The following is a 19,038-nucleotide window of genomic DNA, read 5'->3' on the forward strand; positions in this document are numbered from 1 at the left end:
ATCATTTAGAGATTGAGCTTTGCTCTTCAAGATTTTTTACTAAAAGCAGCTGTGTATTCTCTCTTTTAGGCCTTTAGAGAAGAAATTTTGCCAATCAGTTTGAAAATCAAATGCATCAATGATTTATCCAGTCAGCTCTCTCCACTTGAACTTCATCCATCCTTGAAAGTCTCACGACAACTGGATGATCTGAACATGCGATGGAAACTTCTACAGGTAGCTTTCATTGGTTTAAGAGTTAGGGAGAACCATGAATCTGTCACTGATTCCACATTATCCTTGAAATCAGGGAGAAAATCCTCTGACAATCTTGATAAACAACCAGAAATTACAACATAATTTTCTCAGATTATATCTGCTAAATTGAATCTTCATTGAATTTCAAAATGATTCAACATGTTATTTGGATAGACAATAAGGAATATTAGCTTGATGGAAATACACAGATTCTGTTGTCAGGACATAAGGACTAAATAATAAGTCTAGAATGTCCAGACAATGTTTAGAAGAAGTTTAGACAGATATTTCCTTCATTCACTGAACTTTAAAAAAGGAGGAGGAGAAGGAACACCAAAATCAAACTTTTCTAATCTGCTGTTATAACCTATCTCAATAACATAGTTTTAGCCTCCTTTGAAATTGATTTCATAGTCTGATTTACCTGGTCTACTGACACATTCTTTAATATGGGAGTCCCCAACATTTTAGGTATAAATAATGTAGCTAAACAATGTAGGACCCAGAGGCATTATTCAAAATACAGATAAAGCATGGGGCTTGTCTTTTGTTTTGCATTCCTTATTTGTTAAATTTAGATCCTACCAGAAGTGGTATTCAGCAGGTTCTGACCAGTTCTGGAGAACCGGTAGTGGAAATTTTGAGTAGTTTGGAGAACCGGTAAACACCACACCTAACTGGCCCCGCTCCCATCTGTTCTCTGCCTCCTGAGTCCCAGCTTATTGGGAAGGAATGAGGATTTTGCAGTAACCTTCCCCTGGAGTGGGGTGGGAATGGAGATTTTAAGTAGCCTTCCCCTGTCATGCCCACCAAGCCAAGCCTGCCAAGCCACACCACACCCACCAAGCCATGCCCACAGAACTGGTAGTAAAAAAATTTGAATCCCACCACTGGATCCTACCTTTCCTTCATTTCAAGGCACTTCCATCTCCATTTCCCCCCAGAACAACCATTCTGTCAGGTGGTTGGGCTGAGAGAAAGTCAGTGACCCAAAGTGACCCAATAAGCTTCTGTGGCTAAGGGTGAACTTGAACCTGAGCTCCTAGCATCTTAAGTACTACATGACACTGTTTCTGAAATATTGTGTTACTATTATGCTAATGTTTCATTAAAGTAGCCTTTAAAGCCATTTTGGCAGACTGTTAGGTGTCATGTAAAATATTTTGGGTTTCATTAGATCTCACAGGAGCTCTATAGTTAGAAAAGAACTGATAGAGCTGTTTACAAAGAATTATGATGATGCCCCTTGTTTTGAGGCGTTTCTAAAACATATTTTCCTTCCATTTAAATTTAATTTGAAGCACTAGAAAGACTTGTTATGCCTTACAAAGATTTGACTGAGTAATTTTGTATATGTTCATCCAGCTTAATTATCAAACCAGGATGTTGACCCATAAGGTCAATCAGTAAACAGCATGTTCCAGTATGGTTCCTTGTAAAAATCAATAAAATAAAAATAAGGCATGTTGACTGTAGATATTTAGACAAGGGAAGAAGTGAACATTTCAGTAGACAGCAATAGGCACTAAGAAGGCCTTTATTTGATATTGATTTGCATTGCTTACAGAGGAATCATTACTAGCTTCTATTTAAACATTATAAATAGAGAAGCAGATTTAAGAGGAGATAATATTTTCTCTTTAAATCTATTGTAAATCATTATTTGGCTATATGCAGTTGGCTTGGTATGATCAGTTGAAAGCTTACTACTTGCTTTTCCTTGTTTGTATTTTTACATGCAGATATCGATAGATGATCATATTAAACTACTACAAGAAATACACCATGATTATAGACCTGAATCTCAAGATTTTCTTTCCTGTAAGTGTTAATGAAATGGTTTAATGAGGACTCTAATAGTAGAGCAATGAAGTACTTCAAAGGTTCTTAATTTTTTTTCATCCCAAATAACTGGCATTGAGGAAAATATAGAACAAAATGATTGTCACGTATAGAAGATCCTTTCAGAGAAATCTTCAGAAAGACAATTCTCAGAGAATGACACTTTAGAATTACAATTAAATTGTACTTCACCAATGTCAGGAGCAGGATTGCAAGTGCTTATAGGAAACAAAATATGATATAGAGTTAATATATGATTTTGGACATAATACTAAATCTTGATTAAAAACCACAGTGAAAGAAGGAGTTCATCTTATTATCATAGGGTGACTTTTTAAGAGTTTTACAAAATGTTAATGGTTTTGTCCTAACTGAAACAATTATGGGAATTGGGGGAATTCAAGAAATAGAAAGATATATTTTTAAGGTTGAATCAATGTATGCACTCACAAGTTTGCAAACAAAGAATCGTTCCCAAATCAAAGGGTGGGTGATCACCTTGTATACTGGGTCTATTCATTAAGTGGACTGGATTGGACCAAGTTATTTTCCAAATAAGTGGTTTTTCATTAAAAATTGTTTTAAACTATGATCATTTGAAATGCGTATTCAAAGGAGAGTTTGCTCCCCGAGTTTGGAATATTTCTTCTCATTTCCTACATTCAGCATCTTTATACATATGCCTATTTGTAAATAATACATTATCAATTTCTTGATTTATTTATTTTCTTTCTTTTAAATTTTTATAGCCTCTGTACAACTACCATGGCAGAGATCAGTGTCTCATAACACTGTCCCATACTACATTAAGTAAGTTGGTATCTTGTAGTAATTATATTACAATAAAATGCATGGACTTTTTAAAAACACCATTAAGTTTCAGGTATCCTTCTTTATATTGGGAGGTCATGTAATTAGACAAGACAGGAATGCTTTGGGTAGAGGTATCTATCCATATAAATAAAAGAAATGGAGTAGAGTTGCACTCCTCCCAAAAATATTTATCTGGACTCCTTGCTGTCTGTGGAAACAAAGGGCTGCAAGCAGTAGCCAAGAATATCTTTTGTTACCTTTGGCTTGGAATGTTCTGAAATCTGAACCCATTTAGGGAAAGTTATAACCAGCCTGGTCCACTATACGTGTGCTGCTGCTGACATTACTCCTGAAAACTTTAGTTTACATGAATTGTAGCCTCTTGAATCTTTGTTATGTCTGTAAAACAAGCTAATAGTATCTTTGCATAGTTTGTACTAATTAGCAATGTGTGTTCTGGATATGTGATGATGACAGTGATGATGTAGATTATTACTGTCATCATGTTTAATAGAATCTTATCAAATACCAGGTAGAACACTTATGGAATTGCTCTCAAGAGATGTAGGTTTTATTTCACCTATGCCTGCTTTCTCAGTTCCTACTTTGTCTGCTTTCCTCAGCTCAAGAGCCAGGTTATCCGGTTCTTAGAGGCCTTTTACAGCAGCTGCAGCTGCTTAATGCCAGGTCTGCCCATTATGTATCTCTCTTCATCCATAACCTAATTGTGATTAGAGGGCACATTAGCAAACCCGGTTGAGAAATAGGAGAGTGTCCCCTTTTTACAATGTGCCCTTCTGAGTTTTGGGTAAGATTCTAGCTGAGTGAGTTCAAGGCCAGGGAGGAAGAATGACAGTTCTCATTTGCAAGACTCTACAAGTGACCAGAGATAGATAAGGTAGATAACCAGATGTGAGGCATTATTCTTGAAGTTTGGTACAAGTAGGTGTTGCCTTTGTTGCATGCTAGCACCCCTCTCTCATCACCAGGATGGTATTGAAGCTTCCCAGGTAGATGTTTCTATGTTCCTTCTCTGGGAGTGGATGCTATAGTCAGTGGCATATTAACTATTAAGCAGACTAAGCACATGCTTAGGGTGCAAGGTCCAAAGTGGGCACCACAAAGTTGAGAAAGAAAAAAAAACAATGAAGATTTGTACAGTATGTACAAAGGAGGGGCACCAAGATTTGTCAGTGCTTAGGGCACCAGTGAGCCTTAATCCACCACCAGTTATAATTCATGGTCACCATGTCAACCCTGGACATTTTTTAGATCATTGTGGCTCTAGCTGGTAGAAGCTAACACATTAGACCTGGATTTCTCTTGGACCAATTTGTGGGAGGAGGACTCTAAGTCTCTTCCATTAGGAATTGTCATCTTTGGAAGCCAGAGACCAGCCTTCTCAGTCTTCCTTTTATTTTCTAAAAAACAGGTTATGTCCTGCCTTGTTAGGCCTTAGGATAACTTTTAAAGCATGATTTTGAAGAGAGTTTTGGTTTGGGAATGGAATGGCTGTGACTAATGAGGTCCTTCGAGAGCTTCTTTTTGGATGCTTGATTGTTCCTGGGTGCCAATGTTTTTGCATTTGGTCATGCTGTTCATTTTGATTTTTTAACCTTATTAGTGTGAGAAGGGAATATAAATAGGTCAGAGTCCTTTTGGATTAGGACAGTGTATCAGTTTAAGCAAACAGTTTACAATGGCTTTAAACTGACGGCTTTAATGATACTTGCTGATGGTAGGCATTACAAAACTGTATTTCATTGTCAACTGGCTGATTGAAAATTTTCATATTTAATGTGATTTAATGAATATTTGATATTGAATTGTTTTTATTTCCGTGCTTGCTAGTTGGCTTGATTTTTTATTCTGTTTCTCTACTCAAATGAGTACTCCAGCCAGCAAAGATGTAGTAAGCGATTACTATATAATGTTGTGTGCTATCATGGGGGACTATAATTGTGGCTAAATATTTTTTTAAAGTAGAAATATTGCCATAATTAATCTCAGTAATTGAATTTGTCTACCTGCTTTGTTAAGCTTTATTTTCTAATCAACGCTGGTAGTTGCAGTGAATAGAACAACACTTCTACAGGGGTTTATATCCTGTCTGATGGTATGAGAAATTCTATTAAGTTAATGATACTGCTTTTACATTAAATTAAAAAGGTGTTTAAGAAACTTGTGGAAACGATAACTGAAGTTAAATTTTTAGGTTAAAGAGAATGTTTTACTACTTCTAAACTTGGTGTCGAACACAATTTGAGTTGTTTGTATTTTCTTTTCAGAAAGTGATTTGGAACTGAGTTTTGGCAGCCTGTTTTAAGAGTGCATGGGAAGAGACTCAGGCCTAAAGACACCTCGGTGTTACTTTCTCCCTTGCTTTTATATTGCCTTACTTGTTCAAAAATAGTCAACCATCCATTGAATACGATTTTAATTCCTGTCAATAGATTGAATTTTCCTGACATCCCAGGAGCTGGACTACAAACAACCTTGTTCAGCACACAATCAAATATCCCAAGCCATCATACTGGCCAGATCAATAAATGTCAGATAATTTATCCCAGAAGCACAATATGGTATAGACAGAATTGTATTTGAACTGGAAAAAGAAAAAAAAAAGGCAGGCATTCTATCAAAGCACAAGATTAATTTTCTCCTTAGCTTATCAATTAAAGCCCCATATAAACTCCCAAGGCCTCTAAATCAAGAGAAGCTTCTCCATTTCAAGATTTAACAGGATTTACTCTTAACTCGGGCATCCTTAATTATGGCCCTGGGCTTACTCTGTTGAATGGATTGGTAGAGTCCATAGAATGCCATTGATTAAATTGAAGAATTCCTAAATGGCAGATTAACTAAGAACATGGATTTAGCTGTTTCATTTTTTTCTGGTTGTAACAGACTAAGATGCTTTCAAAAAAGAATAAAATAGGTGCGCTACAATTTTTAACTCTGTACATTTTTTGAGAGTGTAAGAAATAGTATTGCTAAAGCTAGCTATGGATTAAGTGGGATGGTATCATACTTTACAAGCATTCTTCAAAAGAGATCATTCTTACTTGTTTCTTGGCCCTTCCCTGTAACAGCCATTTATGCATAGACAAGAGAAATCAATTTTGACATAAGATTTACATTATTATATATTCTCTATTGGTGGATAGGCCAGTGAGACAATCAGCAGCAGGGGCAGAAAGTTCCTTTCATGGTTGCAGGGATTTATCATCTCACAAGTATAATTGGCAACAATAATGAAAAGACTTCAGTTCCCCAGTCTTTTCCCCCCAAATGCAGAGATTGACTACAAGCTATTTTTTTTTAAAGTTTCTGGAGAGACAAAGGCATCAAAAGCCTTGCATCTTGCGGGTCCTCTAATTATTATTTCTGTAGCCCTTATAGCAATAGCACTTAGACTTATATACTGCTTCACAGTCCTTTACACCCCTCTCTAAGCAGTTTACAGAGTCAACATATTGCCCCCAACAATTTGGGTCTTCATTTTACCCACCTCTGGATGGAAGGCTGAATCAACCTGGTGAGATTTGAACGGCCAAATTGCAGTCAGCTGGCAGTCGGCAGAAGTATCCTGCAGTACTGCACTCTAACCACTGCATCACCGTGGTGCTTTCTGAAGAGTAGGCAACATGGAATTAATTTACTTAAGCCTTTTTATTATTTTGTTCACAAACTCAATTTACTTTAAAAAATGTGACCCTGATTCCATATAGTAGCCGATCGTATTTGAAGCAAGAGTTGAACTGATTAGTATCTGCCCTTTCTTACATCTTTGCCTTTCAGTCATGTTTTGACATTTCAGTTTGGAGCTAGCTAGGTTTTTCCTGAAAGCAAAATTTTAGATGTGAGTTCTAAGTGCAAGAAGAAATGATACCAGGTGTTTTGTTTTGTTTTAGGTTTAGGTTTAGGTTTATTTATATGCCGCCCTTCTCCCAAGGACTCAGGGCGGCGTACAACATAAAAGAAAACACATATTACAAAAATTAAAAGGGACATTAAATAAAGTAAATAAATAAAAAACATCCCAATTGATATTTACAATAAAAATTAAAAAATTAAATTAAAATTAACAACCAAATTAATCCTATATTTTATTCTATTCAGGCCAGGCCAGCTTGCTGGAAAAGCCAACTTTTTAGGGCGCGTCGGAAGGACCGGAGGTCGGGGATTATGCAAAGCTCCGGGGGCAGCTCATTCCAGAGGGAAAGCGCTCCCACAGAGAAGGTTCTCCCCCCGGGGGTCGCTAGCCGACACTGTCTGGCCAACGGCACCCTGAGGAGGCCAACTCTCTGGGATCGCACTGGACGGTGGGATACTACTGGTGGCAGTAGGTGGTCTCGTAGGTATCCTGGGCCTAAGCCATGGAGCGCTTAAAGGTCATAATTAGTACCTTGAATTTAGCCATGTATTTCTCATGCAGCCTGAAAAGTAGGAAATAACAAATGGAGAAGCCTAATGTAGTGATTGACCTACATGTAAGGATACAACTGTGGAAATTACTGGGTTGCTACCTCTCAGGCTAAGCAACTGGATTGATTGGTTTGGGATATGCTTCTCAGTAAAAGAAGTAATATAAATGCAATAATACAATTGCATAAATAAATGTGTGATATTCGAGAGAACAAATGGTAGGTGTAACTCAGGATAGCTGGCAACAGTGGCTGCACAGTTTGGCAGAACAAAAGAGGATTTAAGGGAATGATGGTTTGAGCAAGTAGGGAACTAAGAAGGAAGAATAATGTCCTGTTCCTCAGCCAACATGTGGACATTGTGATTCTCATGTCATTTGCATTCTGGGGAAATCTGTGTTGTGAATGGGAAAGTGACAAACCTATACTTAAAAAGTTTATGGGTGGGGTGGGCTAGCACTATTAAGCTGATCAAAGTTTCTTCTATGAAATTGGAGGGTAGCAAGAAAGAAACGGAATTCTATTCTCCACATTAAAACTGGAAGCCAGACAGTAAATCTGAGTAGGAGATTTAAGATGGATGAGAGGAAGCATTTATTCATCCAGCATATAATTACTTTGGGGGATATACAGCCACAAGTACTGGCCTTGGCTGCTAGTTTAGAAGGAATTAAGAAGGACTAGACAGATTCCTGGAAGACAAGCTAATGGCTGTTACTCACTTTGATTTTTGGGTGTGTCTTCCAGGCACGGAATAGTCCATCACTACATATGAGATAAAAATGTGAAAGAAGGGCTATCTTGAGGTCCCATTTGTGGTTTTCCTAGATGCTTCTGCTGATATGTTAGATGTGCTGAATGGATGAGCTTAGGTCTGATCCAACAGCAGTATTCTCATGTTCTCATTCTCATGTTTTGGGTTAGTAATTAATCATGAAAATGTTATGCAGTCTTAGATACACCCAAAAGAGTAGATGGAGAGTACAAGAGCAAACAAAATGTAATCCTTCAAGTATACTACAGCAAATCCTTCTGAGATCAATGGGACCTATTTCCAGGGAAGCCTATATAAAATTATGTAATTTAGAAAGCAGAGAATTGATTTGAGGCAACAAAAGCTTTTGAAATCTTGCTTACGTCTGGCAGCAAATGTTGTAAAAGTAGAAGGTTATTATTGACTAATCCTGATGGGCTGAACTTGTTTTTCAGTATAGGCAAAACTGCGTGCAGGATGAGCTAAAAGTTGCATCTAAAAGCATAGAAAAGATTTAAACAGCAGTGTAAAATCCTTCTTATGTTGCAATTGTCACATATCATTCACACCTACTATATTTTTTGTCCCATTATCTCAACTCCCATCACCTACATAACCAATCAAGCAAGTTCCACAGAAAAGTTTCTTCACTCATGTATAATCTCTTTTCCAATGAAAATGAGAAATTTGTTACAAAGTGCAAGACTTACATAGTCCATGTACAGTTGTTTCAGCCTGTACACGTCAGGCAGAAAATTGGCAATATATTTATCCCAGGTTTTACATTTTAATACTGTCCACCTACCCTGATAACAAAAATAATCCATCTGAGCTTGTATGAAATAACAATTAGGAAGCGCAATTAATAACCGGATGATCCTATAATTATAGTATGCAATCAGTAGTTTACTGCCAAGAGAATGCTTTCAGTACAGGTAGTCCTCAACTTACAGCTGTTTAAAATTTCAACAGACTTTCCCAAGGTTGCTTAGACCCAGATGTGAAGTTTTGATGCAGTCATATGATCACATCTGGATGCTTGATAACTGGCCTGAATTTATGGTCATTTGCAGCATTCCATGGTCATGTGACTGTGATTTACCATGTTTTTATTAAAAATTGGCATTTACTTCTGGCTTCTGGCAAAAACCAACCATTGCAGACAATGGATTCACTTAATGACCGTGAAATTTACTTAATGTCTTTGCTGTTTGCTTTATGATTGCTGCAAAAATGTCATAAAATTGGATGATCTGCTTAAGGACCAGCATAGCATATGACCGTAATTACAGGCTCAATTTCAGTCGTAGGTTGAGGATTACTTGTATGCATTTTCAATCAACTGCATTTCTGAAGGTCCCTCAGGGGATCTGATTTTCAAAGACAAGGATTCCTGAATTCACAGTAGCTAATACAGATCTAATGCAGATCTGTGCAGATCTGTGCAGATTAGTGAAGTCAAGATGGATCAGTATCAACTCTTAAATTTGAATTGAAAGATAAGGTCAGTTTTTAATTAAAAGTTTTTTATTTTTAATTTTCAAAACAAACACAACACATAAAATCTTCCTTTTTTACATGCTGTAGAAAGTGTATCAGTTGGTTAACAAAAGACTTTCGTGCATCTCTTCCACAGTTATCAAGTATAATTCATATTAACTCAAGTATACTGGCATTTCATTTACTATTTCTAAAATCCTCCAATGACACTAAATCCTTATGTCCTATTCTAGCTAAACTTCCATAATATTTAATAACAAAGTTTTCTATCCTTCTTTCCAAATCACTGTTCACAATTTACATCTCATTTCCTTATGTTGTACCCATATATATATATATATATATATATATATATATATATATATATATATATATATGTGTGTGTGTGTGTGTGTGTGTGTGTGTGTGTGTATATATATATATATATATATATATATATATATATATATATATATATATATATATATAAATATATTTAAATATATATATGTTTTTTTTATTTGTGCTGATAAATAAATAAAGGGAGACTAGTATAGATCTATTTCAAGCTATTTAGCTCTCATCAGCTAGCCATACCCTTACTGGGATTCGAACCTGTGCTGTATTGCATCTTAGGCAAACGTCTTAGCCATTAAGCCACAGGTCTCCTCCTTATCAGCTGAAGCCAGGGAAGAAGGTATATATTTAGAGTCACAACCCCTGGTAAGCCCCAATTATGGGAGGAAGCTAACTGCTTCCATCATCTGTCAATCGGCTCGTCACAAGAGTCCATCACGACAGAAACCCAATATTTCTACTGTTGCCTTTGTTATATTGGTGTTTTTTTATTTGTGCTGATAAATAAATAAAGGGAGACTAGTATAGATCATATATATGTATCTATGTTATTATCATTATCCCTCCTTTATTTGACTATATCCTGCATCATATCATTTCCCCCCCTAGTAATCAAGACTTAACTGAATCTAACTTAATTCTTTATTATTATTATTATTATTATTATTATTATTATTATTATTATTATTATTAACGATAAGGTCAGTTTTGACTCACTAAGCAATTCTAAAAATGGATGGTTTTGTACAGCAGTCAGGGCTTTGTAGTTGGTGGGAGAAAGCTATAGTGCATTGCATGTAATTATAGAATGGAAGATATGAAGGGATCTTACAGACTGTCTAGTCTGCGAGTGTCAAACTCACTGCGTCATGTTGCCGCCACATGACATTTTGCAACATTTTCCCCATTTGTGGAGCTGGGATGGGCATGTCTTGCATGTGACGCATTTGGCCTGCGGGGCCGCCAGTTTGACACTCCTGGTCTAGTCCAACTCTCTGTCCAGTTAAAGAATCTTCTACACCAGCATCCACAAAAGATGTCCAAGCAGCCTCTCTTTAAATATCAGCAATGATGTATAGTTGACTGTCTTTTGATGAGGTTCCATATCTTGATCATCTTATCTGAATCTTGGAGGTTAGTTAAATAATTTATTCTGGGTCCATAACATGGATTTTTTGGGGGCCACCTTTTTAATTTTGTGCACAGAACCATGACATGGAGTTCAGCTTCTGCCAAAACACTTCAGATACAAGGAAAAGGAACTGCCCTTTTGAAAGGATATGTAGTCATGTGCCTTTATTTGATTCAGTTCAGAGTTGCTTTCCCCCCCATTCTTAATCTCTTTCTCATGTTCAGTGATAATTGTTTTTATGCTTCTGTCATTTATGTGCTCCATTTATTGACCACACATCAGGAGATCAAAGAGACAGAGGGTAGTTTTTCAACTGTCAAATTTGGATGCTTTTAAGGAAAGTCGAAAATGAGTTGATGAAAAATAGACCCATGAGGTCCAGCATAATAAGCAGGAATAAAAACATCATGTTTATACAGCCAGAAAAAAAATCACTGATTTACTGCTGTTTGTAACAGACGTGATCAGTTTAGATAAATGCCTATCAGAATAAGAAACTGATTTCTCTAAGCCAATTTTATATTAAATGAATGTTATATGCTTATGGCAAACACATCTGAATTATAACAAAACTTATTACAGTTTTATTTTTAAATTTATTATGTGAAACTAAACAGCAGAATAACTATCAAATCAGTCAATCTTTATTACAGCCAAAGAACCAGCATAAGAGGATGGAGTACAATCATTAATAAAAGTTTAGAAGTATAATAAGTAAAAGGCAAAAAACACATACAGTGGGACCTTGTAATCCATTCCAGGACTTCGCTTGGCACCTGATTTGGTCATGACCAGAAGCAAGACAAACTCCACATGCGCACACATACAAAAAATGGCACGGAATGGGAAATTGTAGTGGCAGGGAAAATTGTCGCAGCTGTGTTTATTTGGCACCCACTCATGACATGAGTGAAACATTTAGCAGATTTTTCAGTCGTCACCCGAATTGTTTGTCATATGAGCCATTCAGGACCCTAGGTCCCACTGTACGGTATGTGAAAGCTATCTAAAATATATAAACTGAAAAGTAAAAGTGTATATTAAAATGTAAAAAAATATTAAAAAATTAAAAAGTCAGAATCTCAAAAAAGACATTGGATTATTAAAAAAGTACAGGGGAATATTAGAGAGGTGGGGGGAAGCACCCTATTATGGCATATAAGTAATCATTGAGTATAATTTGTAATGCTGAATCCCAAATATGAGCCTAAAATGTTCATCTCGCAGATTTTAAGGTACACAGACCTGGCAGAGCTGTAGGTTGTAGCAAGGTTGGTATTCAAAAACTGCATGGAATGTTCCATGCACCCTGGATATTTTTGATGCAATTGTACAATAAGACTATTATAAATATTTATAGTACAGCACTGGAGAAGTATATGCTTTGTTGTTTCTATGTATCTAGAGATGTAGGGGCATAGCTGCTCCAAATAGGGAGTCTTCCTTTCTGGACCCTCAAGGATGGCTGAAGTGAAGATATGGACCATCAAGGATGCTTAAGAGCTTCCATTTTGGGTGCCTCCCTCATGGAGGTAGGCTGCCAAAGTTCGTACTTGCTGCCAAAGTTCAGATTTATAGTTAGGACAGACAGATACTCTGTATCTGTTATGCATTGTTTGATGCTTTGCCCTATCATAACCCATGCTAAATAGAATTATTCAGGAAAGGTCTAAAAATTACATTGCTATTCTATCCCGCCCTCCAAACAAATAAGAATTCATTGCCTGTACTTAGGAGGCAAAACCATGGATTTATGTTTCAGAAAGACAAATCCCAGATGAGTGCTGGGGAAAAAAATCCTAACATGAAGAGTAATTAAGCAATTAAACCAATTAATTACCCATGGACCCTTGTGGCTTGCATGATTAAGACACTGGGTTGGAGATTAGTAAACTCGCGTTTGAGACCCAAGTGCTGCTGTGGAGTGGGGTGAGTTCCTGTCCTTCACTCCTGCTCCCAACTGGGCATCCCCCAGGTAATGATGATGTCACTGGCTTAATCCTCTCAACCTGGAAGTGCTTTGGTGCTTCTGACATGAGTACAATGCAATTATCCATGGAGGTTGTGACTTTCCCTTCAGTTTAAACAAGGGCTTTTGAAGCTTTTGAGATGCTTTTGTTTGGATTTTTGAACGGAGTGGGGTGGTTGGACTCAGTGGTCCGTTCCAAGAGTCTGTGACCCTGTGACCAGATATTATATGATTCTTGCATGACCATGCATTTCAAACATCTTAAGCCTTACTTCCAATATTTTGTAGAGTCCTTGACTCTAAGATTTGAACTGGGTATGTTTGGGTTTGGAGTATTTATCCTTTAAAATATTGTGTGGATAAGGTGTTGAGCAAAGCCTGAGTCTTTCAGTTACTATAAGTTTATAAGTTTAATAACATTTATATGCCTCCCAATCCCGTAGGACTCCGGGCGGCTTACAGTACAAAAATAATCAAAAAAGAAAGTAAGATACAGGGAGGAAAGATAGAGATAAAATACAACACATCATGCATTCCATTCTGAATGGGGCTGGACCGTATTTTGGGGTCAACAGCCCCAGGCCTGCCGGAACAGCCAGGTTTTAATGGCTTTCCGGAAGGCCGAGAGAGTGGGAAGGGTCCGGATCTCTGCGGGTAGATCATTCCACAGGGCCGGGGCAGCTACAGAGAAAGACCTCCCCCAAGTAGTCGCCAACCGGCATTGCTCGATCGACAGTACCCGGAGGAGGCCCAGCCTGTGGGATCTTATGGGTCGTTGGGAGGTATGTGGCAGGAGGCGATCCCGCAAATATCCAGGTCCCAAGCCATATAGGGCTTTAAAGGTAATGACCAGCACCTTGAAGCGCGTTCGGAGACTGATAGGAAGCCAGTGCAGCTCGCGGAAGACAGGTGTAGCATGGGTGTACCTAGGTACACCCGATATCGCTCGCGTGGCCGCATTCTGGACCAGTCACTTTAAAATAACAGACAGGGATGAAAATAATGAATGAAGAGAATGAAAGTTCATGTTGGATGTTTTAGAAAGGACAGGGGTGCCTCAGCACTATGAAAAGTTATTGCAGGAAGAAGCTTGGAAAATAAATTTTTAGAGACACGAGAAGCTTGCCTTTGGAAACCTGTTTTTATGATGTTGTAAAGCTACTAGCATTTTCCTTGCAATTCATCAAGGCCAATGAGATGTTTTATCTATATCTTAGATAAATTTTATGATGTTACCCTTAAAATTCAGAAAAGAAATACATTGTTGTTAGTGGCAACATAAATCTAACATTTTGCTTTGTACCTTATGTTGTCGTTAGTTGCAAAGTCGTGTCCAACCCATCGCGACCCCATGGACAATGTTCCTCCTTCGTGTCCTCTACCATCCTCTGGAGTCCACTTAAGCTCACGCCTACTGCTTCAGTGACTCCATCCAGTCACCTCATTCTTTGTCATCCCTTTCTTCTTTTAGCCTTTCCCAGTATTAGGCTCTTCTACCTTGTAGCAGTTAACAAAGAAGTTTTAGTTTGCTAACCAGTTTTTACTACATTATGCTTTCTCTTCTGATAGTGATAGGACTAGTCAGGAGCACATGTAAAGGTAGTCAACCCACTGAATAATTTTTGTTTGTTAAAATTTAATCCTGTAATCAACAAATAATATTTTGTGTGAAAGAATTGAATAAATATGAAACATATTACTCAGCATTAAATAAGAGCATATTTCTGTTTTTTTCCCTCATTAGTGGCAAACAAAATAGCTTATTAAAAAAAGGCATTTAACTCTCCACTTCCTTATGTTTATCCAGAAAATTCTATTAATCTCTCCACTGATTGATAAGTCACAGTAAATAGTTTTAAAGCTACATTTTTATCAGAAATTGCTAAAAAGAAATGAAATATAAATCTGAAATAAGATAATAGCTTATTATCTTAAGAGTATTAGCAGGATCAGCTAGACTGGAACTGTGTTGCTAAGTTATCTGACAGTTACTTGAATTGCAGCAGGATAGACAGAAACAAAATAAATTTCTTTTAAACAGAATTATTTATTTATTTACAGGCAAAAACGTTGATTAAATGTTTAAAAATAACAGCTAACAAAGACATTCTGTATTCTAATGCAGAGAGTTGGAAAAATAGATGCTACTTCCATTGCAGAATAGTTTATAGTGCCTGGGAAGAAAAGTATGCAACAAGAAAACCTCAAAATGGGGAAGAAAATGTAGGTGCCTGCAAAATTCTGCACTGTTTATAAATGTAGGGCTATAGGAATTATCACACTCTTATACTAGCACCATATGAAGAGTCAAAAAAGGCCTGCAGAGAAACGTACATCAACAGCACAAAACTTAAATTGTGACACATAGATATAAAAGAATAATCTTCCTTGAGTGAGTGACTTGGCATTGATTGATATAGAGATTATATTATCTTATTACTTGGACTGCTCTTTATAGGTACATCATAATATATAATTATGTTAAGTCTGAATGCTATAAGTAATGGGTGAAAACAATCCTAAGCCTCCTAGGTCAGTGGCTGAAGAAATTAGAATGGCAGGGTGATAGAACTCCACTAAATGAAGGGGAAGAAAGCTTATGTCCTAGGAAATAAATTACAGTTTCTGAGCAATTTTTCAAGCCATCAGCAATTTAGTGCAATAGGATATTAAGGAGACAGTTTGGGAATCAGTGAATCCACAGCCAATTTGTTTTCTTTAGACAAACTGATTGGCTATATCAACTGAATTAGCAGCCGAGTAATACAGCACTGGTGCGATATTACTTTATTTGGGTGGAACTGAGCAATGAAGATGGATGTAAAGATTGGGGAGTAAATGATCGGTTAAAAGTGGAAGTAGGGATGGCCAAAAACCCTCTGGAGGATTTGCTACCTCTGGAGGGAACTCTATTCTTCTTTTTGATATCAATAAGAAATATATCACAATTTCTTTCTAACCATGGCTGAAAATTTATTTCCTCATAAATTGTGGCCATCAACATTATTATTTAACTGAGTGTATCTCATTATTGGAGCAGGTTTAAAGAGACAATATAATGCATTGCTTCATTAAATAATACTTAATTTGTTAACATATATTCAATTTATGAACATTGTATCATATTGGATGTTTGAAAGATATTTTTTTTTTAAAAAATGAGCTACTGTATCTAATGAAATTAGTGTTCCAGAAATGCTGAAATAAAATAGTATACTGATGTATTATTTGAAGGAGGTAATTGATCGGTTACATCGATCAATTACCGACCACATTTGTTCCTAACCTGGTGTTTCCAGTCTTCCATTGGTGCATTCATTGCTACTGAATCTGAGTCCATCCACCTTGCTGCTGGTCATCCTCTTCTTGTCGTTCCTTCTACCTTTCCCAGCATAAGAGCCCCAGAATAAAAGCTTTCTCCAGAGAGCTCAGTCTTTGCAAAATGTGATCAAAGTAAGATAATTTGATCACTCATGCCTTGAATAAGAGCTCTGGGTCGATTAGTTTGATGATCTAGTTGTTTGTTTTCTTTGCTGCTGTCCATGGTATTTCAGGAGTTTTCTCCAACACAAAAGGGTCAATACATTTTCTATTCTGCTTCCTCAAAGTTCAACTTTCATTTCCATAAAGTATCATAGGGACTAGCATTGCTTGCATGTTTCTGATTTTTGTAGATGTAGACATATAACTGCCTCTGAATATATTTTCCAAGGCTTCCCTGGCTGTTGTAACAAGTGCTAATCTGTGGCTTATTTCTTGACTGCTTGCTCCTTTAGTGTTGATCCTAGAAGGCAGAAGCTATCCAGCACTTCAATAGCTTCATTGATAATTCTGAGATTATCACTTTTCTACCTATGATCATTAGTGTGTGTTTAATATTTCATTTTAATCCTACGCCCCTCCCCCAAAATTGTGGTGCTTCACTTTTATCACTAGGACTTGCAGATCCTTTTCAGTTTTCACTATCAGGGTAATGTTTGTTTGTTTGTTTGTTTGTTTATTCATTTGCAAATTTTATAGGCCACCCAATCCCGAAGGACTCCAGGCGGTTTACAAAGAAAAAAGAAATAATAAGAAATAAAGGAAAGACAAATTTAAAAACATCACACATGCACTCAATCTGATCGGGGCTGGACCTCAACAGTGAAGTCAACAGCCCCAGGCCTGCCAGAATAGCCAGGTTTTAACAGCTTTTCTGAAGACCATGAGAGTGGGCAAGGTCCGGATCTCTGGGGGTAGCTCATTCCAAATGGTCGGAGCAGCCACAGAGAAGGCCCTCCTCCGGGGAGCCGCCAACCGACATTGTCTGGCTGACGGCATCTGAAGGAGGCCCACCCTGTGGGATCTCACCGGCCGCTGGGAGGTATGTGGCAGTAGGCGGTCTCGCAGGTACCCTGGTCCTAAGCCATGTAGGGCTTTAAAGGTAATAACCAGCACCTTGAATTGCGTCTGGAGACCAATAGGAAGCCAGTGCAGCTCGAGGAGGATAGGTGTAACGTAGGTGTACCTTGGTACACCCAATATCGCTCGCACGGCTGCATTCTGGACTAGTTGCAGTCTCCGAACACTTTTCAAGGGCAGCCCCATGTAGCGCGCGTTGCAGTAGTCGAGCCTTGAGGTGACAAGGGCGTGAGTAACCGTTTGGAGTGCCTCCCGATCCAAATAGGGCCGCAATTGGTGCACCAGGCGAACCTGGGCAAAGGCCCCCCTAGTCACTGCCGACAGATGGTATTCCAATGTCAGCTGTGGATCCAGGAGGCCCCCCAAATTGCGGGCCCTCTCTGAGGGGTGTAAGTTCTCACCCCCAGGATTAAGGATGGACTATCTGGGCTGTCCTTCGGGGGCAGCATCCACAGCCCCTCAGTCTTGTCGGGATTGAGTGCAAGTTTGTTCACCCGCATCCAGATCCTGATAGCTTCCAGGCATCGGCACATCACGTCCGCCGCTACACTGAGCTGGCACGGGGCAGAGAGATACAATTGCGTATCATCTGCATATTGATGGTATTTAACCCCATGCTGTCGAATGATCTCACCCAGCGGCTTCATGTAGATGTTAAATAGGAGGGGGGACAGGACCGAACCCTGTGGCACACCACATTTAAGGGGCCTAGGGTCGACTTTTGCCCCCCGACCAACACCGACTGCAACCTGTCGGAGAGGTAAGAGGAGAACCACCGTAAAACGGTGTCTCTCACTCCCACCTCTTCCAGCCGTCGCAGAAGGATACCATGGTTGATGGTATTGAAGGCCGCTGAGAGGTCAAGGAGCACCAGGATAGAGGAATGTCCTCTATCCCTGGCCCGCCAGAGATCAACAGTCAGTGCGACCAAAGCGGTTTCTGTGCTGTACCCAGGCCTGAAACCATACTGAAAGGAATCTAGGTAATCCGCTTCATTCAAGGTCCGTCGGAGTTGAAGCGCCACCACCTTCTCAACAACCTTCCCCAAAAAAGGAAGGTTGGAGACAGGACGATAGTTCTTAAGAATAGCTGGATCCAGAGAAGGCTTCTTGAGGAGGGGTCTTACCACCATGTTATCAAAATAGTGTCATCAACCAATAGCCTATTGGTATTTATTCCTGTCTGTTGCTAAGCAAGACAGTTGTGAAGTGAGTTGTGCTTCATTTTGCAGCCTTTTATGCCATTGTTGTTCAGCGAATTACTGCAGTTGTTAAATGAGTCATGTGGTTGTTAAGTGAATCTGGCTTCCCCATTGACTTTGCTTGTCAGAAGGTGCAAAAGATGATCACATGAACTGGGACACTTCAACCATCATAAATATGAGTGAGTCAGTTGCCAACCATCTGAATTTTGATTATGTGACCATGGAGATGCTACAAAGGTCATCCGTGTGAAAAACAGTGATAAGTTACTTTCTTCAGTACTGTTGTAACTTTGAATGGTCACTAAATGAATGGTTGCAAGTCAAGGACAGTGTGTACTAAAAATAATAAAAAGCTGAGAAATGTAGAGGCATGATTCAAAGAACTAATCATATTCCATAAAGATATTATAATACATGTTCTTC

The 19,038-nt window shown here is 38.3% G+C and overlaps 1 protein-coding gene across 2 annotated transcripts in view; it reads left to right on the forward strand.

Moving 5' to 3' along the window:
• LOC116507148 (utrophin-like) overlaps nucleotides 1–19,038 on the forward strand; it is a 143,671-nt gene that overhangs the window by 49,359 nt on the left and 75,274 nt on the right. The window contains exons 5-7 of one of the 2 annotated variants that reach the window (XM_032215098.1): nucleotides 70–216; nucleotides 1,980–2,058; nucleotides 2,829–2,889. In XM_032215098.1, the coding sequence (XP_032070989.1) occupies nucleotides 70–216; nucleotides 1,980–2,058; nucleotides 2,829–2,889 (287 nt within the window). Of the gene's footprint in view, nucleotides 1–69; nucleotides 217–1,979; nucleotides 2,059–2,828; nucleotides 2,890–4,611; nucleotides 4,631–19,038 lie in introns of those variants that run through there. The other variant, XM_032215099.1, reaches the window with a different exon arrangement.

This window comes from Thamnophis elegans, chromosome 4 (genome assembly GCF_009769535.1).
Source record: "Thamnophis elegans isolate rThaEle1 chromosome 4, rThaEle1.pri, whole genome shotgun sequence".
Lineage (NCBI taxonomy): Eukaryota > Metazoa > Chordata > Lepidosauria > Squamata > Colubridae > Thamnophis > Thamnophis elegans.